The sequence below is a fragment of the Nestor notabilis genome, unplaced genomic scaffold (assembly GCF_000696875.1).
Source record: "Nestor notabilis isolate BGI_N333 unplaced genomic scaffold, ASM69687v1 scaffold9689, whole genome shotgun sequence".
Taxonomy (NCBI): domain Eukaryota; kingdom Metazoa; phylum Chordata; class Aves; order Psittaciformes; family Psittacidae; genus Nestor; species Nestor notabilis.
This window is the reverse complement of record NW_009942337.1, coordinates 36,759-60,157: the sequence shown is the minus strand read 5'-3', so window position 1 is coordinate 60,157 and position 23,399 is coordinate 36,759. Positions and strand designations below refer to the sequence as shown.

Below are 23,399 nucleotides of genomic sequence, written 5' to 3'. Positions count from 1 at the left end.
GCTGAAATTAGAACCAAGTGACTTATAATTCTGCTGCCTTGTACATTTTTCAATCTCTGACTTAACAGGAAAGCTTTGGCTGCCTGAAGTGTCACCACTTCCTCTTTTGCATCAGTAAATTGCAGAAGGATTTGGTGGTGTCCAAGCCTGCAGCACTCAGACTGGGGTTAGTGCTGGAAGAGGTCACTCTGTTCTGGGAACTGTGGAGCATTACAGAATGTTTCCTCCCTTGTGCTGTGTTTGGAAAGGCTATTCTTCTGCTTTTTTGCAACGTGGAGGTGCTTAGAGATATGCTCAAAGGGTGCAACAGAACACTTGGTCACTTAAAGTTTGACAAAAGTTTTGAAGTAGTTTAAACCCAGAGGTTTTGTAGAAGTCCATGCAACCAAATTGACTTTAGGTTTGCTTGTTTATACACTGAAAACCCAGGAAATACCATAGTCATGCACATTCCAAACTTTGCTGCATGGTTTATACTTCCTATTTGGATGTTTGAAGAATGAGTCCATTTCTCTAGAGTGGCAGATCTCTTTTTAAACATCTACACATTGCTTCTGCTAGGTGGGCCATGACTGATTTGAAAATGCAGTCTGGAAATCTCACTTGTGACAGTAATAATGCACTGTGCACAGGTAACCTCTGCTTCTGGCCGACCTGGATGTCCAGGTTCTGTGGTGTCCAGGTTCCGTGATGTGATGTTCAGGTTCTGTAACTCAGCTTAAATGCCCTGGAAGGCGGCTGTGCTGCAAACAGCAAGGATGAATTGAAGCATGCTGTTGCTGGCAATTCCTAAACCACATAGAAGTCTAAGGTAGTATGTACTCAATTATTTGTTGGTGAAATTATAAGTTAAAAAAGTAAATAAAAGCTAGTACAAATCTCCAAAGAAGGCTGTGGTGGATGCTGTTTAAGAGTGTCCTATGCTGTGTGTACAGGGAGGTGTGGTTTATGGGAACAAGGTTCTCATTAGTGCTTTCTGGCACTATCTGTAAGCTCAAAGCTTTTTCTTCTCGGTACAAGTCTTTTGCACAAAACTTGGCACAGAGCTGCAGCCTTGGAAAGCAGGGTTGGGGTTTTTTTTAATGGCATCAAAGATATTTTTGCTCCAGAACTCCCATGGAATGGCACTGCTCTGTCACGGCTGTAGTGCTGAGACCTGTGTGCGTTGGTGAAGCTACACCATTTGGTATTCCAGCACCCATTTGGAATAAATGTATGTGTTCCTTATTGGGCAAGAGGAAAAAATTTATAGTACTATATTCTAACATTCTGAGCATGATTTAAATAAGATTTGGGCTGTGAACATGAACGTTTGTCTGTGCAAGGCTTCTTCAGGCAAGACCTCAGTGGAGCAATAGTGCAAAATTGTGGTTTCAACATTGTACATTTGGGTAAATGGGACTGAAACCCAAGGGCTTGCATGGGGAATCTTAAAATTGATGTGGATGTGGTTCTTTGATCTCTAATAATATTTGCAGCTTCAGACCCTTTAATCATACCTGTCTGAAGTGGAAATTTGTGGTTCCTGAGGTCATGGTCCAGGCGGGTGGCTGGAACACTTTGCACTCGGGAGCTGCTCAGTGGTGAAATCAAGAACTGACGTGGCTGAAAACAGGTTTCAGCACCAGCACAGGTATCTGTGATTCAGGTTATTGTGTAACTAGCCCTGGTACTAAAAAGCAGCAGTCAGTCCTGCTAACTAGAGGCCAGGGTATTTGAACTGCTTGCCCCGTGACCCAGACTGAGCACCTGATCCAGGCGTAAAACATGGTTTCTTCTTGTTGGATGAGTTGTTGTAACTGGTCTGGCATGAACCAGGAGTGGGAATGAAGTACACGTGTTTCATAGTGCTTCAGCGCTAAGAGAGTTGGGGGGGAAAAGTTGCAGGACACACAAGGCTTTGCATTGAATCTCCCTTTTGGAATATTTTGGGATGTGGAATCAATAAGCAGAATTCAGGAGCCAAATAAAAGGTTCCTGGCTGATTCTGCCTTCATGTGACCACATAGGTTTTGCTAAACCATAGCTTTTTTTAAACCAGCACAGAAAGAATACACTTCTGGGTTTGGCTTACAGATTAGCCATTTCTTGCCAGTTATAGCTGCTTTTTGGTTTGGAGTCAGAAACAATGGTGAAAGCTGATAAAACAAACCACTGTACCAGTGGTGAAAAGGGGTCTATAATAGTGTTTCATTTTTGGCCACTTTGTGACCTGCAGAACTGTGGCTGAGCAGGGACTATTCCTGTTGAAGTCCTAGCATCAACCCATCCTTTTTCTTTGTTTCTCTTCCCTGAATATTACACTCTCCATCACTTTAAAAGTCTTGAGCTGCACTGTTGACACATGAGCAGTTGATCAATTTTTCCCTTCTACTTCAGTAGATTATGTGTGATTTGGTGCTCTCATTGGGTGGTGTGGGTGCATCTCCTCCTCCTCACTGAAGTGCATTAAAACTCTGGACATGACCTGTGAAATCACAGCCATATTGTGTTGACATTGAGTGTCTAAGGTGGTGGTGTGATGGCACTTCACAGCTGGACAAGTAGTCACACAATGGTCTTCACTAGCCCCCTGGATTTCAGCTGTGTCTGTGACATAGCTACAGTCTCCACCTTCCATTCAAGTTCCTCTGTTGTGAGTCTATCTGTATTTTGAAACCCTTTGTTGTACCTCTTCAAAAGAATGAGATTGAAGGCACGACACAGGGCTGTGTGACTACTTCAGCCCCATCCATTTGTCAGGGAAATTGTTTTCTAGTGCTGCATACTGATAGAAAGTGTCAAGCCTGATAAATGTGCTTAAGCTTCTTCACTTCTTCATTCTCCCTAGAGCTTAGTTTCAAGAAAGCAATATTGATATGTAAAATATTGGGAGATGCTCACCAGGGACCAACCTGGAGTGGAGACAAGGCAGGAATATTTTAATTTTGAAGCTTGGATAAGCAGTGAAAGGAGCAAACACTTCCTTTTGTTTTATAAAGATTTAATTTCATAATAATAAGGGAAAATATGGAAGGGACCCAAACTTCATGCATTGAAGTGTCTGGGAGGGAACATCCTTTCAAACGCTTGGTGTGTTGGAGATAACAGCACCCTTCCTTTAATCAGCAGCCTTTTTTCCAAGTGCTTTTTTTAATGCAGTGCAGAGTCAGAGAGTCTGGGCATCTTATTTCTGTGCTCTGGCTGAAATAACTCTTCCTGTTGGAGTCGAAATCGGAAATGACCTGAGCTACACACGCTCAACAAGAGGAAGATGGGGAGTGGCTTATGGCTGGAAACTTGTTAGTTCTGTTCAGTAGCTTAGAAATAATGACTTTTGAAATGGTAGGAATTTGGCTAGTGGGAGTGTTCACTGTCTTATCTACAGAAGTATGATGCTGGGAAAAAGTGGTATATTCTCCTTGTAAAATTTTAGTTACACTAAAATTTATGACTAATATAGTTACAAAATTATTTTCCCCTCCTAATACCACGTTCGTAGAATTGCCTTGAACCAAGAACCTCTTGAATAGTTTTTTCTTGTAATATCAGCATACAGGTCAGTATTCAAAAGAGTTGCTTTATTTTAAAGATGACATGTTGATACTTTTGACTGCTTTAGTTTAAAGTACATGTATATAAAAGGGCCTCTTGTTTAATTGTTACGGGAGTATATTTTTCCTAATGCCTGTTTTCTAGGGAGTTCCAAAGGATTTAGATCTTGGCTATGGCTTAAAGTTTGTCTTTTCAGTTAAGGGGAGGAGAGAAGAAAAGAAAAAGGGTGTCTCTAAAGTACATACTGAAGCAACCAACATGTCTTAAATGTGAAGGATGAGGTTTTCCTAAATATAAATGCTTTTCCCTGGCAACCTATGGGTGCTTTTATATTTGCTTTAGGATGGTCACTATCTTCAGACTAGCAGTAGTTCTCAGGGATGGTTATATTTTTCCAGAGAGACAAACTTAAGTTGGGGAATGATTATAGTACTGGAGTTCTGTGAATAGCAGGTCTTTCCTATACCTAGGAGAGCCATTTTTGTGCTTGGAGAAGTCACTAAGGATATGAGCAAAAAGGGCAGAAGACTAAACCTGTCTTGTCTAGAGATTAAATGCTCCACTGGAGTGAGTATTGAAAATAGTTTGGGGAACCAAGATGGTCTTTGGTGCCTGCAGCAATCAACTACATGAGATAAGTCTGCTCAAGTCCTGGGACATCAGAAGCTTACTTTGAGCTGACCTCCCATTAAAGGACTTGAAAAGACAGCCCTTGCAATTCAGCTTGTCCAACTTGATTAGATTTTATCTGGAGCTTGATTGAATTTGTGGACAAGATTATGAAAAGCAACATGACTGTCAATGAGGTGAGCAGTCTTTGAGGAGAAACTCTAGTATCCCAGAGGGTAGAGCTTTTAAGTTATGAATATGAGAATTACTTGATTTAGTTATGGGTGTTCTTGCTGCTGTGCTGTCACTGATACTGGTTTAACACATAGCTTGCGTGGTGCTTGTTGCCCTGAACTTGGTGTTTGCTTGAATCTTAATTATCCTGCATGTGGAGGGCTTTCTTCCCATTTTAGCTATTACCAAATGGCCCTAGCTACTGGGGTCAGAGCTGCTGAGGGAAAAGCTTTGATCTTCAAGCACAGCAGCAAAAATAGCCTTGCTTGTTAGGGTGGAGTTGTGTCCGCTGTGCATCGTTGCTCGAGCAGGTCAGAATGGCTAGATGATGGCCTCTGGATAGCTTACTTAAACAACATGTCTTCATGTTTATGTAGTGGATATCAAAGGCAGACTCTCATTTAAAGACATAGGGATTTTATAGCCTTTTTGTAAGATGAGAGGAAAATGGAGGAAAAACTTGATATCTTCCCCCTGTGGATGGGGTAAATGACACGTTTTAGAAGCACTCTGCTGCCTACTGTTTTCTTCTTTTCCTGGCTCTGTTTTAGTAAGTGTAGCATTGTTCTGCAGCTCAGAGACCACTCCAGTGGTGTGCTGAGTGATTGCTTGAGCCTGGTGAGAATCAGCCTACCCATCACAGTGCTGAATAGTCACGACTTTTCATGCTGGTGTTCTTGTTTTTCTTCTGTTGCTAAATGTTATGAGGTGATGCTGGAGAAGAGAAAGAAAAAAGTCTCTACCTTCATATACAGTGGCAGCTGTTAATGGGGAAAGCAGTACTTTGTCAATACTGGAGAGATCTCACTTGTTAAAACTGTGCTTTTTACCTCAGTTGTTTTTTTTCTTGTTGAAATAAAAGCAAGTTGATGCAGAAATAACAGTAATTTATAAGCTTGAGAACTGTGCCCATATAAATGATTACAAATCTTTTTGGCTACTGCCGAAAAATGAAGAAATCTAATATTTAGCTGTCTACTTATCAAATGTCTTTACAACTAGTTTTGCTGTACATAACTCAAGGGAACTAACAAAAGATGTGACAGATTTTCAAATGAATTTGTACTTAGTCTCTAAAAACTTATAAAATATGTTTTTCTCCTGGGTATACTGGCAGGATACGTCTCTCTGACAAGAAAATGTATGGGGAAGGTGCTATATTTCTTAGAGACTTTCTTCCATTTGAGATGACCGTAGCAGAAATGAGCATGTCTGTGTGTGTATGCAAGGAATCTGTGGGTTTTGTCTTTTAAGATACTAAATCTGCTGTTTGCTTTATTCCCAACAGAGCTGGCAGCACGGATTGCTTCAGGGCCTCCCATTTCAGTGTGGAGTTTGGTTGTCAGGAGCCAAGGTTATCTATTTGACTTCATGCTAGTGCTTCTCATCTGCTTCAGTGCAGTTTGATCAGCTGAGGGGTAGGCAATTTAGGGAAGGCAGTGACTTAAAACACAGTTGTTTCTGCAAGGGTCTGACTTTTGGTTTATAAATAGTGGGAAGCAGGTAGCTGTTACAGCCTGCACAAACAATTGCTGTAATTACAGTTGTGTGATGCCAAAGGCAGAGATGCTAATGCTTCTCTACACCCTCAACATGCTTTTCTTTGATAGTGTATGTTCTCTGTGCTGCCCTAAAACCTTGCCATGGTTTTGTTTTCAGTGGCTAACTTGGGAATGTAACAGAGAATTTTGATTTGTTTTCTTTCCTGTCAAAAACGGTAGAAGTTGGGCTGTTTATTTTGGTCTTCAGTTTTCAGCCGCCTTCTAGTTCTGCTTTTCCAGGCTGAGAGTCAGCACTGTGCAAGTGGATGCTCTCTGTGAAGATGCAGCTGATCAGTAATGACTGCTTAGATGAGCTTCTCCTGCACATACTAGGAAGTGGGGCAGAGGATTTCAGGGTACCTTTCCTTTGGCTCTGAATGTCTGAGAGTTAGGGATTTTGGTCTGGATGGAAAGAATTCCAGACCTTTCCTGTGCTAGAGCCCTCAAACTATTGTGTTTGAGTTCTTTGTCTGGCTGAAACTTGTTTTTCATGTATATGTGTCCTAGATTAATTTTTGCTTGTATCTAATGGTGATTTGATTTAGGTAGTTGTGCTAGAGGAAAGCTGTAACAGCTCCCCTGCTGTGAGCTGTCAAGCTTAGGCACTAGAACTAGTTTTCCTCCTCCACATCCATAGAACACTTCATGATCTGTTTTGTGGTTGTGGTAAGCCCAAAGGATCAGTTGCTTTTCCACATTATGCCCATTTCTGTACTCTCTGCTGCTTGTCCTTCTGCAGGAGGCTCTGATCTTGTTGTGTAAATGTGGTCTAGGACCTGGGATTGGAGCCCCTCTTGTAGGAAGGCTGAAGCTGGGTGGCTTTCCCTGTTGTGACCGTTTCCTCCCTCACTTTCCTAAATTAATGGAGTGAAACACCAACAAGAGCGGCACTCATGCTGTGCAGTGCTGCCTTTGAGGAGTATTAATACCTTTTGGGTGTCAGCACTTCTCTGATCTGTCAGACGTGAGCACAACTGTACATCTTACCCTTTCCCCTCTACACCATCTTTATTTCTGTCTTCTCACTTGCCAAGGAAAACCTGAGCTGTGAACTGAGGTAGAACACAGGATTATCCTGATTGCTTTTGTTGCAGTAACTTGGTGTGGCTGCTCTGCGTTGACCCTGTCATTCACTTAACCAAGGTTCTGGCTCCTTTGGCTGTGTCTTTTTTTAGCGGTCGATACTGCGATTAGCTGGAGAGCTGGAGCAGCAGTGGTGCTTGGCAGGCTGGGCTGTGGGGCTGCAGAGGAGGGGTTGAGCAGGGAGCTCTCATGCATGCTGGCAGCTTCCCACCTCCCGGGCTCGTTGCTGTGCAGCTCTGGAAGGCAGCAGCCAATGGGATGCACGAGCATCCATGCAGTTGGGCTTGCTGAATAACTCCCAAGGTGCCTTGTTTTCAATCTGAAGCGTGTAACTTCTCTATTGCAGCTTTTTTTGCCTTCCCTACCTCTCCTTTCCTCGCCCCTCAGCTGTCTCATTTTGTTGTTCTGAGGAATAACATGCATCCTGTTGAGTCTCTCGCTTGGTCTCAAATAGTACTTGCTGCATTTCACACTCACAGGGTGACTGTCCGTGCTGTTCAGTGTGGGGGGAGATCTGTCACCTTTTGGTTCTTCATGACTGTATCAGGTGGGGTAAACCTAAGCTCTGAAGGCTTGTGCTTTGCCTAGCCTTTTTAGCAAGCTGGAAATAGCCCTAAAATGGGGTCATCAGCCATTTCACGTGCATGGGCTCTCTTCCAGTTATGCGTGCCAGCATAAATGCTGTAGAGCTGCATAATGATTTGGGGCCCCCAGTGCAGGAGAGCTCTTGCCTAACTGGAGCATGCCACCACTGAGATGGGTTAGAGCCTGAGCTGTGAAGAGAGGCTGGGAGGCTTGGGACCCTTCAGCCTGGTGTGGGGAAGGCAAAAGGGCAGATCCTGTGAGCAGCCTTCACATACGTGAAGGAGGGACTTGGAGAAGACAGCACCAGGGACTTCTCAGAGGTGCCCAGCAGAAGGGCAAGCATCCAGTTGCAATGGGAAATGGCACTTCAGTGCAATCGCTTAGGAACATTTTCCTTTGTAGTGCTGAAGGAGGGTTTGGGAACTTAGACACTCAAAACTTGCCTGGCCAAGGCCCTGAGCAAACCCATCTATTAAGTTAGCCTTATTTTTAGCAGCAGGTTGCACTCCAGTGACCTACAGAGGTCTTTTCCAGCCTATTGTTTTCTATTATTTTATGGAATCTGTGAAATTGAGGTTTGCTTCAATCTCATAGCAGTAACGTGCTGACATAGTAGAGTAAATGCTATATAAAACTGGGGTTTTAAAGATGGACATTTAACATTTATGGGAATTAATCTTTCAGGACTATGCTTGTTTTCAAATTACTGGGAAAGGAGATGACTGTGTTGCTTTGCCCCTTCTCCATTGGTGCTGAGTTCAGACTGAACAGTGCTTTGTTTTCCCAATTACATCCCTCAACCCCATTAATGTTGTGATCTGTCTCTAAAAATTATGCCTTGCATTCACATATTTTCCATATAGTCCATTCCAAATAGTCCAGACTAACATGTAAAGAAAGTAATTCTTATTTTATCTTCATTAAAGTCCAGTGGTGTGCAAGTGGGTTACAATCTAGCTGTAATAAAAAGCTAATCACCAGCCTTCTCCACCCTGTGGGATCCCAGGAGGTTATTGGAGCAGCACACTGCCCCAGTTTCTTTTCCTCCTGTGTCTGATGACTGAATTGTGTTTCTGTTTGGTGTTTTAAGCATGACTCTTGATAAGCTAGTTGGGTAGCTAGCTGGTATGTATAGGGCTGGCATTTGATAGATGACTTTAGAGGGGGAAAGCAACTTAAGTAGCTTAATAGGATTTAGCTCTGTCTACACTGTCCAGCCAGAGCATGTTATAAACCACTTTAGTGGGATTCCTTCTTTAAATATAGCCATGACATCAGTGTAAGCAGAACCCCTGAGAGCACTGGGAACCTTCCTGAAAAATCAATCTCAAGATGCAGTTCAGAAGAATTGATGAATGAACGAGGAACTGTGCAGGAGCTTGAGGAATCCTACCAGCACTCATCTCGTAAGAAGGATCTCTGAAGGAGGGCATTAGTTTACCTATAAAGTGCATTGATTTCTAGTGGAAATAATCCGTCTGTCTTGAGAAAGCAGAGCAGCTGATGAAAAATCCTGTTAGGACAACTGCTATTACAGCAAAACAGCCCCGTGTCCTGCATATTCCTAAAACCTGATGGTAAAAGAAGCTCGAAGTGAGGTGTATTTGTCCTTAAACAGCTGATAAAAACCTGATACTTTAAATTTTTTTAGGCCAGACCATGACAACTTCCAGCTTTGCAGGCAGACAAGCGCTAAGAGCTGAACAGCTTTGCTTAGCTGAGAGAGTTTCCATCTTCTGACCCTGTGGGGAAATGGAGAAGCTGCTCAGACCTGAAGCCGCAAAGCGGGATGTCCTCTGCAAATACGTGTTGAGACACCATATTTGACTTGTAACTGCAAAGCTTTTCTAATCTATATGTGCCATTACTGTTAGTTGTTTTCCTATTCTCATGAATGGCACTCAGGAGAGGTAAATTTAAAGCGTGTGCTACCCTTTATATCAGCATGATGACTGGATGGTAGAAGTGGAGGGGTAAGGCTGTGACTGCTTTCAACAGTGATGCTCTTGAGAGGGGGCAGCATCTTACTTTCCCCTGGTTGCTGAGAGGGCCATCTGCAGCTTAATGGGGAAAGCTGTAAAGAAATCATCTCTATTCAAATTGCATCTCCCTTCAGTATAGCTGCCGGAGGCCCTAATCCCTTCTCTGGCCTTGGCAAGGAGCCTGCACGAGGCTTTAGCTCCATAGTTTCCCTTGTGCAGGCTGCAGTGCTGAGCAGAGAAGTGGTTAATGATGCTCCCAGTCTTGTCAGTGGTGCAGAAACACAGGCTCCAGCTGTGACTGTGGTGGGTCTTGGCTGGCTTGGGTAGTTTTTTGATCTGCTTCCTCTGTTAGTCTCTAGATGGTATTTCTTTTTCCTGGGCTTGAAGGTTCTCAATAGTGAATATTGGTTGTCTTTGTCCCTGATGGGGTTTTTTTCTCTTTAAAGAAAGAAAAGGGAAGCAAACGCCCAACTCAAAAAAACTCAAAATAAAACCAAGGAAGACTCGATATGGAAATGTTTGATGCACATGAATGAGCCTCTTTAGGGAGAAGGAAATTTAAGTCAAAGGAAGTTGATTTCCTTTTTTTTTTTTTTTTTCTTTTTTAACCCTGATTGTAGTAATCTTCAAAGAGGAAGTTTGGAGAGAATTTATGGTGAGAAGCGTGGCACTTGTCTCCGACAGTTAAATGGCATGTTTGCGTTGTCTGTGCAAGGAGGTCAGTTCAGGTCCTCAGTCAACAGATGGCTCAGAGGCCTGTGTTCCCCCTTCCCTGACTTACAGAAGATATCCCTATGGGATATTGCCCTTTTCCAGTTCTTTGTGGCCTCTCCACATGGCTGACATACTGCATTAAAGCTGACTTCAAATAGGAATTATTTTAAGGAAGATGTCCTATGGACTGCTTGCTGTAGCACAATGAGACATGACTTCTTAAAGATGTAAGGCAGTTTGCCTTTGATTTTGCTCTTCATCCCCTCCCAGAGGTCAGCCCTCAGGGCAACTAGACCAGTGTCATTTGCTAATGTAACTGAGAGTGCTATTTTGCTCACCCTGTAGTAGGCTTAACGTGTATTATGAACTACACCAAGTTTTTGCTGTGTAAACACTTTGACCTGCTTCAGTTGTGTGGACAAATGCCAGTGAAGCTCAGTGGGGTAAATATCAATGGAAATGCAGTGCCCTGTTTTTACTTCTGTTGTTTTTCCTGTTGTTCCAAACTTCCCACTCTTGATTTTGAAGATTGACTTCAGATTGCAAACTGAGCACAAACCAGATATGTGTCTCCATGTTAAAGACACCAGAGGAGCACCGATCTGGCCCGTTCTCATCACTGAGATATAAATGCAGAAGCCCAATGATAGCAACTTACCTTCCTGTCCGTTTAGTGCTAATAGAAGCAGTTTATGAAACCATTTGCAGTAGATCTGTTATCTTGGCCAGAAAGTATCTCTTTTCCTCCTAATTAATTTTTATTCTATTAAACTCAGGTGCCTCCAAATGCCAAAGTGTGTGCCAGAGCTGTGGCTTAAACAGTTCCCTAATAGCTGCTGTTTAGAAAAAGACCTCTTCATGCTGCTAATGGTATGAAACAAGTTGTATAAATGTTAGCAGGCACCTTAAGCTGCTTAAGTCTAACATTAGTAACAATGTGATGTTGGAGTTTCCATTCCAGTTTGGACTTTCTCTTAAATTATTCTACATCCCTTTTGTGGTTCAAAGCAACAAATGCTGTACTTGAGTTTGTTGTGTACAGCAGTAGATGCATGGCACAAAACTTCTCAGACATAAATGGGATTAAAATGGAGCCTGCAGAGATGTGGCCATTGAGAATTTTCTGGGCAAGGCATCATTCTGCAGATGACTCAAGGACACAACCCCATTAGCCCAGCGATAATCATGTTTTCTATATTTAATCTTTTTCCATCTCTCTTGTGTTTCTTCACACTTTCTGTGTTCCTGTGGTACAGTCAGGATACTTTCATAATCCTTCTGATTGCAAGCCCTAATTCCTTGTTTCCAGGTATAGCTGATTTAAAAAAAGAAAAGTGTTTAATGTTCTTTGCAGATCACTTATGAGCCTTGGCATAAATCCTTGCTCTATCCTGAATAGTCTCCTTAAAAATGAGCTTGATAGGTCTGAGTAGACATTGGACTATGTTATTTGCACACAGTATTGGGAACCAAGGTAAAGTTGCCACTTCTGTTCATCCTGTTGTTGCACTTCTTCCAAAGTGAGCTTCCCTATCTGTTCGGGACCGAGCCTTACTAAATCCTGGTTACAATCCCACCAAAATTCCTTGGCAGTGAAAGGTTGCAGTCGTGTTGTGAGGGGAGTGAGGCCCCATGCACAGTCCCATAGTGGAAACTCGTGAAAGGCAGCCTGCCCTGGCTTTCCAGAATCGCTTCAGTCCAAGTGTGGTGGTTAAAAATATCTTCTCTTAAAATGAGCTTCTTTCATGAGGAAGTTCTGGAGACAAATTTGGAAACTCAGTGTGGGGTTTTTATCACTTGGGTGCACTGGTTTTGGCTGGGGTAGTTATTTTTTTTCATAGTAGCTGGTATGGGGCTCTGTTTTGGATTTATACTGGAAACAGTGTTGATAACCCAGGGATGTTTTCATTATCGCTGAGCAGTGCTTACACAGAGCCAAACCCTTTTCTGCTCCTCACCCCACCAGCAAGTGGGCTGGGGGGTGCACAAGCAGTTGGGAGGGGACACAGCCAGGACAACAACTGACCAAGGGATGGATATTCCAGACCATACGATGTCATGCTCAACATATAGAGCTGGAGAAAGAAGGAGGAAGGGAGAACGTTCGGAGTGATGGTGTCTTCCCGAGTAACATGGCAGAGCCCTGCCGTGCTGGAGATGGCTGAACACTTGCCTGACCATGGGGAGTGGTGAATGAATTGCTTGTTTTGCTTTGCATCTGTGTGCAGCTTTTGCTTTACCTATTAAATTGTCTTTATCACAATCCATGAGTTTCCTCTCTTTTACTCTTCCAATTCTCTCCCCATCCCACTGGGGTGTGTGAACAAGTGGTGCCTGTGTGGGGCTGAGTTGCCATCTGGGGTTACATTGGGGTAGATGGGAAGTGGCCATGCTCAAACTGTTCCTCTCTCAGCTGGTTTGGTATGGCTGCAACTCATGAGCTGCATAGAGATGATGCCAGAGAAGTATAGTGAGAGGAAGAATGTTTGTGCTGGACATGTGTGCTTTTGTCCTATGCAGCTGAACATACACATTGCTAAGAAACTGAAACAGTTTTCTTTGCCCGGTTAAACTTCTTAAGTAACTAAGTTGTATAAATGTGATCATTTATACGCATTTATACACATACATGCAATTTATACACATTTTACACTCATGTGATGTGATCAGTGTCACTGAAGACAAACCAGCAAGTTGAAAACAATGCAAAATAATGATAGAAGGGAGCAGAACTCCATTATTTGTAGTGGTCATGCTTATGGAAACACTGCCATCCCTGATGATGGGATGGGCAATCCTGTTGATGATGTTCCTTCAGGGAAGTTTCCACAACCAGGTCAAGTTTTTGTTTTCTGTTCCACTTAAGGGTGGTTCTGCTCATTTCCGTTCGTGTTCCCCTCCCTCCCTAATGCCTTGTTTATCTTCTTCCAAATAGAAATGGCATGTGAAAGTCTGTCTCAAAGCAGACTGATGGCTGCCTGCTAAAGGGGTACTGTGTGGTGTATGCAGTGATCTCCCTGCCAGGCCTTTCCTACTCTGGACATCAGAGCTGAAGGTTTGAGCTCAGTGTCTTCAAACTCTGTGGTGGCTGATCTCTTCTCATTTGGTTGGCTGGCTTAAGAGGAGATGATAAAGAAGAACAAGAAGCTGCTGTGAGCCTCGATACGGCACTTAGTCCTAACCAGTGCCTATTTGGCCCTGGAAAGCAGAGGGTTTAGGTCCTACAGAGGAACAGGAGACTTGGAAATGATGCATGTAATCATCTCTACTGAAAGACTCTCTGTGTGGAGAGTGAAATTCACAGGAGCAGTATGAATACTTGGTTTTCAAACCATATCTAATAAAAACCACCAACCACTAAAGAGCAGCTAGTCTGAAATAAAGCACGGATGTCTTACAGCTGGAGTCTTGAAAATAAACCCTTGAGGTTGGCATCCACTCCAGAGCATGCATGGTCAGCACATACAGATAAACAAATGCAGTGTTCCAGTGCTTTGCTTGATAATGTGTAAGGATAGGCACATAGGAGAGAGATATTTTTTTCCTCTAAATGAAGTGTATTGTCTCTGAGAGCCCATATTGTAGGAGGGGGAAGGGAAAAAGGATGGAAATTGGATTAAGTCACTGGGCTTCAGGCCTAAGCATTTCCTGCCTTTTTTAATACACCAGTGCTGCGTAGCTCATGTGCTGGCCTGTGCAAGTGTGCCCTGGTCCCTGCCTGCATGCAACAGGCAGCTTGGCAGTGCCACATCTTGCCTTCGGGGAGTTCCAGGCCAGCAGGAGCATAGCTGAGCTCCCACTGCAGAGCTGGGGATGGGGAATTGTCTTGGCATGGGAATTTATACAGCACTTGGGCTTAAGCCAGGTAGTGCAGGCACTGCTTGCTTATCCTGGAGTTGTAGGAGCATTAAATTCATACTTCCTTTATAGCACAGGGCTTTTCTGCTATCCGGTTTTCTGGAAAATTACCTTGCAAGGAGATTGTGTTTTAAGACTTTAGTGGATGATACAGCTTTCTAACCAAGGAAGGAGCGCTGCTTCTGAAGGACCTTGGGTAGAGTAGCTGCTGTCAGGCAGGAATGTGTGAGCTAATCTGTGGGAAAGGAATGTCTGGTGAAATGGCGTGGATCTGCCATGGGTGAGCTGGGCAAGCAAGCTGAGTGTGGACACGAGCGGTGCAGGACATCCATCGAACTCTTCCAGCCATCCTTGCAGTGCTCTTTCCCTCAGTATTCCAAATATTTATCTGACTCTTGCCTTTAAACAAAGCTAACTAATCGTTTTAACTTCGTCCAACTGGGAATACTAGGAAGGCATAAACTTCTAACGCTGAAGGCCCATTTCCCAAGAGGATTCCTTACACAGTTTGCTGGGCTGGGATTCGGGGCAAAGACCTGCATGAACACTGATGCATCCATGACAGGTTTTTTTAGAGCCCTGCAAGGGAATCTATAGAATCCCCAGAAAGGAAATCCGCCTTTTCAGTGAGAATGCTCATTTGACAAGCTGCCAGTTCTGAGCTAAGCCTCATTTAATAAAGATTTAGTCTGTGGGGACCTGACAGTGGAAACAGAGTTTGATGAGTGTCTCGTTCTTTTCATCACTGTAGTGCATGGAGGCTTTCAGCTAGCATTATGGAGAAACTAGGGATAAGAACATCCAATTTTGAGGACCCCTTACCTCTGGGAACTCTGCTTTGCTGTGTAAGGTGGAGATTGCTGAGTTGGTAACAGCTATGGGAATAAATGGGTTGTTACTTGACTTCAGCCCAACAGGACTCCAGTGTTCACTGCTGATTAGCACAGCTTAGATCTGCATTCGTGGGCAGAAAAAAACATCCAACCCAATTGTTAAGCAAATCCTTTCCAGTCACTGCTTTCCATCTCTCTTTGGTTTTGACATGAGATGCTCTAATGAATTCTAGCACCTGCCCCTGTGTAACCTGTAGAAGCTGAGATGTGCAGATGTACCTGTGCTATGTATTGTTTAACCACAGCTCTCAAAACTCCAGTGACGATTGTACTGCACGTTGGTTACTGCAATAAACCAATTATCAGTGAGGTTGTGTCTCTTTGACCTTTGCATTGGTGGCTTGTATGAACTGGACCAAATATAAAGGCAGTGTTCAAAGTCTTTAATTATGAAATAAGGGGTTAGAATGTCAGTATGGAGGAAATGATGATGAATCTTTCATCAACCTAGCCTTGTTCTCAGTCGCCTGCACAAGGACACTTGAGAAATTAATCTGAATTAACTGGAGGAATAAATTCAAAGCAGATTAGTTAAACCACTTTAAACGCACTAAAGTGAATTAAACTACACTGAATTAAGGCCCTTCTAGTTAAACTACATTAAAACCCTGTGTGAACACTCATTTGTAATTAAAGTGGCTTTAGTTCACGGCTCTAATACCACTTAACTGTGGAAAGCCCTTGCCTGTGTATAGATAGCTTCTTGGCGTTGAGGAAGCTAGCTTGTTTATTTAACCAAGTTGGTTATATACATTTGAGCTATTTAGTCATACTAGGAGTTGTTTCAACTGTGGATCTGTTTTATTCTAATGTCTGCTGTATTGTCTTAAGGTGATTAATAAACCAACCAAACAAAACATGACATAATCCTTGGCATTTTCTCTTTCCCAGAAAAGCAAGCTAATAGCCCAAAAAAGCTAAAGGCAAAGTGTTGGCCTATATTGCTTGCTCCAATGTGGACTTGCCCTAAATATTTATATCTATATAATCTACTGCGTTCCCTTAACAATGTGCTTTCTTTGGGAGATGTCTGTATAAGGAGATGAGATGGCGGAGCCTGTCCTCTGTTTCCATGGTGCTCTTCCATGCTGCTGAGGGATCCCTCGTGAAGGAGAATCCATCTCAGTACCGTGGGAAAAGCCTCTTCCACAGCACGTTTCCTGCCCAGCCTTGATCCTCTGCTGTGTTGAGTACAGTAATTGGCTTGGGAAGGCCTGTCCCTTGGGCAGAGGAGATACGGATGGTTTAGTGCTGAGATCAGCAGTGGTTTCCACATCCTCCCCCCATATTACATTTGCCAATATATGGTTGGCTTCATTCCCTACCAAAACCTGCATCCTTCTGCAGAGGCTGTGGCATGGACGACATCCTGAGGCTCTTCAGGATCCCAGCAAACACCACATACAGCATTTTTCAGAAGTGAAAATAGTCTCTGAACACACAGTATGTTCAGAACAAGTTGATGAGGGGGTCAGAGTGTGTTCCTTATGTTGCCAGTGTTACAAAAAAGAATCAGTTTGGTAGGACTCAGTTACTTATCTATGAGTACATAAGCTTAGAGATGTCCTGAAGTCTGCAAAAACAAATGGTGTAGGAAGTAGTGTGGGCATGACACTATCCCACAGCAGTTTCTTTTCTTGCTAAGAAGACTTCCGTCCTTCATGGAATAAATAGAGATGAGTGCTCCTTTGGCAGCAGCCCAGTTTGCTTCATTTATTCTTCTGGGTGAATGTTTTTCTCTTCCCACACTTCTTTAACCTCTTCTGTCTGTTTTATTATCGCAATCTCAAGTCTGTGCATGGAAATCCAGAAGGAACACTAGTTGCAGATTCAGTGGAAAGCTTTCTTTTGGCAAAAGCTAACTTTAAGGTAAACCTATGAACAGTTCTCTATCTGGCAATGGTTAGGACAGCTGTGGTGATGAGATACTCAAAAGCTGTAGCTATTTTGTCCTGTGGGTTGAAATGATGAGGTTTTAAGATGAAATACCTTTAAAACTATTGATGGAAGGTTAAAGCAAAACTGCATGCTTTTGAGGAACAACCTGAAGGCTTCAGCTTTGCTTGCAAGTGTCTTAATGAGGTTTTAGTGTTCTAACTAGTAGTGAAATACCAGTGCTGTCCAAAAATAGCTATCATCTCTTCCGCATGAAGAGCTGCTCACTACACCATAACTGCTATTAGCACAGTTAAGGTCTAAAGAATGTGTTCATTGGATGTTGGATAGGTTGAGATTTGGTAAAAACTGTGCTTAATAAACACAGGAATTATTTTGTGCCAATGTGTATTCAGAATTTAACTTCCTAAACCTGTTCTGCTGCCAGGACTTCTTGTGCCAAGTAACCTTCATAGCAGAGGGGACATGGTGGTGCAAGGAAGGGTCCCTAAGCCCTGTGCTCATCTGTACAGTCGTGTGATGAAGAAACAGCGCTTAAGGCAGAGTTAAACATTGACACTTAATGTGAAAGCAACCCAGCATTCACCTCTTGCATTACAGTATGTTGTGGCTTTTGGGTTTAGATGACTTCTATTTGTGACTAGGTATGTAGGATGGAGTATATATCCCTTAAATGCATTTTCAGCAGGCAAAATTAGCCTTCCATGACCACAGTCCACAGATACATTCAGGTAACTAATGAACTTGAAGCCAAAAGTGACTGTTTTGTATGGGGATTTTTCATCCAGTAGGCAAGGCTGTATATTGGTGTAATTGATCCACAGTAGCATAAAGCATGGTCTCAGAGACCTAATTAAAGGCTGATCTACATATATGTCCTTAGGTATAACATCAACCCCTCTGGATACCCTCATACCAGACATCAGGTATTTTTGCAGGGGATGTTATTGTGGTGGTGCACAGGGACATAGATGTGTTCTGCCTCTGGGGTTTTTTTTGGTTTCTTACTCCCATTGTAAGCGTAAATACCATGAAACCTGGCAAGCATGCTGGAGCTGAGAAAGGCTATGAACACTGCAACAGGCTGTCAAGCACTGTTTCTGCACAAGACACTGTGTATTCAGGTTTCATGGTGCCTTTCCATGCTAGCAATGCTGCTCATGTACTGCTGTTAACTTCTATTCTGAAAGCGCTTCCTAGGACTGCAGCTTTGTCTCCTGCCAGTCTGGCTGTTACCACTTGGATTTACACTCATTTTCAGGGACTGCTCCGTCTCCACTTCTGCCATTAGTGTCAGCACAGTGGTAAAATGTTGCTCCTTCAAGTTGTCTCCTTTTTCCTGTAAGGGCAGTTCATGCATCATTTGCTGTAAAGGTTCTGATAGCTCAGCAAATGTTTGAAGATGAATCGATGCTCTTTTGTGGCAAAAGGCCCAGTGCATAATTTCACATTTATTCAGGATAATGTGGCCTTGGATAACCGAGTCCCAGATTTGCTGTTGCAGGATAGAGTGGCTGAGGGTTTATCCAGCCTCAACCCCCCTTTTTTAAATACTGTCATTTAATCCCAACAAGCAGGCACAGGCATATCTTTGGTTGCAACCAGGCTTTCACTGCCAGCCAGTCTCTGGGTCCTAAACTGACTCATTAGTCAGAAAGATTAATAACTGCTCTGCTGGATGATTTCACTTGTTGTCATGGCACATATCCATTAATGGAAAACAAATACTCTGGAAAATGAAACACAGATCGTGGTGTAGTGGCCAGCCAAGTCCTTTTGGCGAGGTGCATAAATTAAAGCATATATTAAGTGTCCTTTCAAAGCGAGAACCTCAGGTTGCTTGCTACATTATTGCAGTCTTCAATTAGTCTTTCTTTATTCTTTATAGCATTTCCTTTTTTGCCTTTTAATGGGGGCTGTTCCCCTACATCTGGAGCTGCAGTGTGAATTTTTTGCTGATAAAGAGTTGCTGGAAGGATGTTTTCAGCTGAATTCATCTTTCCAATGGTAATGCAGTAAGGTTGAGGGTGTGAAGAAAGAAGTGCAGGCAAGCAGTGCAGGAAAGCTTTACATTACAGCAGCCTGATGTGTTTAAAAAATAAAGAATATCCCCGAGGAGCTTTGGTATGCCAAGTGTGTTGGTTAAATTAGTATTGAATGCTCGTACATGGCAAGCCTTCAGAAGTGGGAGAAAGTGGGGCTCTGAACACAGCTTCCCTCTCGAAGGCCCCTTTCTGCTGAGGAACTCAAAACAGCGTGCACACCATCTGGCATAATCATGGGAAAGGGGGATAGGGCTTTTTCCCTTCCACCCCCACTCCTCTCTGTTAAAGATACCAAAGTTCAATTCCTGCAACAGGACCAAGTTTCTGCTGTTCAGTTTGGGAAAGCAGCCCCTGCAAGCTCCCCCCATCCCAGTGCACTTGGTGGGCTTTGGTGGGTTCCTTTAGGCTGGGAAAACAGTGTATGGCTACGTGGAGTATCTGTGAGGCAGCAGTTAGGTTTAACTAGTGTGAATCTCATTATGTACAGCTGATGGGTCCTACATTCTCTACACTCTGACATTTGCTTGGCTGGAAAGTATGTTGTGTGGCTCGTACAGTTTGCCAGGATAATATCTCATCAGGGAGTACCTATGGAGCAAACTGGGGGGAAAGAAGGGGAAGAAAAGCCTACAAAGAGCAAGTTACTACCAGACCCTGTTAGAAACAGTCACCAGTTTTGTTAAGAATCTTACTTTAATCACAGCATTCTTTGTTTTATTTCTTTGAGCAGGAGGAAGTTGTTGTTTCAATCGGGAGGAAGCGTATAAATGTTCTTTAAGGAATTTCTGCATGGGGAGGAAAAGAGATACTGATTTAAAAGAACAAAGCTTTGTTTTAGGTTTGCTGATACAAATCTGTCTGCCTTCTCAATACTGGGGCAGCAGTGGGTGACTTAGGACTTTTCCAGATATTCAAGTCATTTCTAATAAGCTGGCACTTGTCACCACTCTAAGGGTTTATCCAAAAAAGCATATGAATGAAATAACATCCTTTTACTTGATCAATTCATGTGGGAAAGTGTGGCTGGATTTGGGGCTAGAGTGGATTTTACTTTTTTTTTAATTCTATTTAAGAAAATTGTTTTGCATTTTTGGGTTTCACCCAGGATTTTCCAAATACAAAGAAATTTGAATAGAGTTAAACAAAATTAGAATGGAATTAAACACTTATTGCTTCCCTTTCCTCCCAGGAACATCTGACGAGAAATAGGTATAGCACAGTAATTCAGCTTGTGACGGCCTCAAGCCAGTGTGTCTGTAGCATCCACATTTGTTGTACCTATAGATGTGGATGGTATATGGAGGGGTTTAGCATTTATTCCAGATATACCTTGAACAGAAGCATGGCATGGGGATTCATATTTTTTAAATCAATCTCACGCATGTATAATAAATTCCACCCCCTTTCAAACCCACTCATGCACTTGGATTTCTAATGAATAAGCCTGCATATTTATTCATGAAGATTAAAGAACTGTGCAGATAGAGGCAGCTGGCTGAACCTTTTTTTTCCCTTTAAATCTGCTGACCTCTGCTCAGGAGTAAAGAGGTAACTCTCTCTGATTCACTTAGTCTGTTAGCTGAGCCATTTTTTCTGTCCCAGTCTGCAATTTACTGCTCAGGACACAGAACATAGAATCATAGAATCAACTAGGTTGGAAAAGACCTTTAAGATCATCAAGTCCAATCATTCTCCAGGTTTCACTGAGTGGGATGCAGAGAGGGAATAAAGTGGGGGAAAATATCTCCTGTTTATATGTAAAAAATACAGAAAACCCAACTTGTTTTCAAGGTATGCCTTCAGTGCTGTCTTACTGCAGAGCCCTTAAGCATCTGGTCCCTGACTCACACCTCTGCTATGGCTGTGCCGTGGTCAGATGTGACACCCATCTCTGTTTTCCACAGGCCCTCTTGCTGTTGGGTGGCGTTGCGCTCTCCTGCCTTGCTCTGGACCTGCTCTTTCTCTTGTTCTACTCATTTTGGCTGTGTTGTCGCCATCGGAAAAGAACATCTAAACGCTGACTGCTGCTGTACAGCATGGTGTGTCATCATTGCAACCCTCGTGTGCAGGTATGTGCAAGGCCTGAAAGGGATCCTCTCTGTTAACTGGGGTGGTGTGTCCTGTGTGTGCGTATTCATGCTTGGTATGCTGTGTCTAGTTAGTGAATGTTGGCAGTAATCCCTCTTTCCATTTGGTATATGTATGTTTTAAATATCTGTAATGTATTTTCTTCCTTTCTACCACTTGCTGAACTGCCTAATGGTTTGAGCAGTGTGAAAAGGAATAGCTGATGTCTTGCTCTTTGATGCTTTGCAAGTGGTAAATCAAGGACACTGTGTCCTTGGGAGCTTATCGCTTAAATGGGATGGATACAGTTGAAATATTTAGCATGTCTAGTTGGAGATTTCTTAGAATCCAGTGTCCAGAAAGAATGACTGTGGTGGAGTAGATTAGGACAAAAGAGGCACAGAGGAGTTGTGGAGGTGAAGTGAAAAGGGTTTCTGAAAAAAGAGAAATTAAGTAATTAGAGGAGAACATGTGCAGAAGAAGTTAAAAGGCGAGAATTTACGTTTTGTTTGTTTCCTGGGTTTGGTGGTTTGGGTTTTTCTTGTCTACATGGATGGGGATCCTGTTTCCTAGAAAGTTAATGATGGGGCATCTGAAAGCAGGGAAACTCTTGCAAACTTGTGGAAGGAGCCTTGGACTTAGGTTGTTTTGACTTGAGCAGAATGAACACTCTGAACTCTATGGATGTGTCTGCTGAGGTTGAACACTGCATTTCTTACAATTCCATGCATCATCTACTCTTGCCCAAGGCTAGAGGTGGTCTTAGCTGCCCCTCTGCAGGGGTGGCAGGTCTGGGAGCAGCCCTCTGTTCGGAAAGGAGATAACAATGAGGGGATTGTATTTTGCAGTGTCTTGTGGCTTCCTTTTTGTATTAACTTGCTGATAAATGATGTATCTGGTATGTGATCTTTCTGAAGGTGAGAATGTTCTGTGAAGGCCAGGCTTAGCTGTTCAAGAGCTAGGTTGTGCTACTAATGCATTTGTATATTTGTTCTTTCAAGGCACATACTTAAGAGAATAGAAAACCCCTGAAGTCTGGAACAAACACTGCAGAGCAGACATTCTGTTGTTTGGCAGCTAGGGATGGATTTGCCTGTACAGGCAGGGGCTCAATGTTGAGGAGGAGACCTACTGCATTAGGCAATATTGCCATTTGCAGGGAGCTCTTCCGTACTTCGCTGAATGCAAATAGGCATGGAAGGCAAACCAGGGAACAACTTGCAAAGAAGAAATCTCAGCCTCATTCACCTTTCTTTTTAGTGATCTCGGCAGCTTCAGCTGCATCCATTCAAATCCACTGAAAGTGCTGTGGTCCTAACCCTGTCTTATAGAAGCTCTAGCTGCTGCTATTTATAGTTGTGCTGCTGCTACAGGCTCTTGTTAGCTATTGTAAAGCAGCATGTGTGTCCAGGGCAGCTGCTGCAGAGTGTGGTAGTTGATTGTTTTCAATTGTGGAAAGGGTGAGAAGGAGGTGTGCAGAACAGCATGTGTGAGACAACTTAAAGTTGGAAGATCAGCATAGAAATTCTGCTAAACTTGATGTGACTCCCAGTCAAGTCTGCAAGCTGGAAAATTGCTTAGGCTTCCTCAAAATCCAAACCATTTGTTCTCATCCTTGTTGTACCATTTGTTTTCATAAGTATTAAATGTAGGAGTATCCTTAAAACTATGATTCTACCTGAATCGACAGTGATACTGAATTAATATATCTTGACTTCTTTAAATCAAGTTTTAAATATCCATTCTGATTTGTTGTGCTTGAGCAATAACAGGTTGGTACCATCCATGGTGAGTGAAGGTGCTGTCCAAGAGCTGCTGCTCTCCTGCAAAGCTGAGGTCAGTTTTCTGCCCTTCTTCCAGCAGCTGGACATGACAGTGCACTCAAATTGGTGCCTCTTAGCACTCTGTGCTCATTGTCTGGCGGGGAATGCAGATACAGCTTCTGACAAGCAAGGAATCTAATCTGTGCTAGTAGGAAGTCCCAGTTAGATACAACAGCTAAAGATTAGTCCACTGGATATATCCTATCCAAACTGTGTGTTACACATAGCAGAAGTGCCAGACGGGCAGATGCTGTGATGCCTCAGGGTGATGGGGAATAAGGCTATTCTTAATGTCTGCCTGACAGTAGGCCGACCTGGGAGACAGTTTGTAGCACCATATGCAAGGGGAGAGAAGTAGCATGGATGCTGAAGCAACGAGAGGTTCCGAACAGCAGCTGATCTGTCTTCCTATCCTAGAACTAGTTAACTCTGGTTAAGTCCAGCTGTGCCTAGTACATGCTTATCCAGGTAGTACATAATCCCAGAGGGCTGTTTGTACTGTAAATCCTGCTGAGTGCTGTAGATCACTATTTCC

General features: G+C 43.0%; 1 protein-coding gene across 1 annotated transcript in view; it reads left to right on the top strand.

Moving 5' to 3' along the window:
* LOC104411028 (protein tweety homolog 3-like) overlaps positions 1-23,399 on the top strand; it is a 56,398-nt gene that overhangs the window by 1,842 nt on the left and 31,157 nt on the right. Inside the window, 2 exon segments of the mRNA XM_010021350.1 lie at positions 20,879-20,976; positions 20,978-21,043. Of these exon segments, the coding sequence (XP_010019652.1) occupies positions 20,879-20,976; positions 20,978-21,043 (164 nt within the window).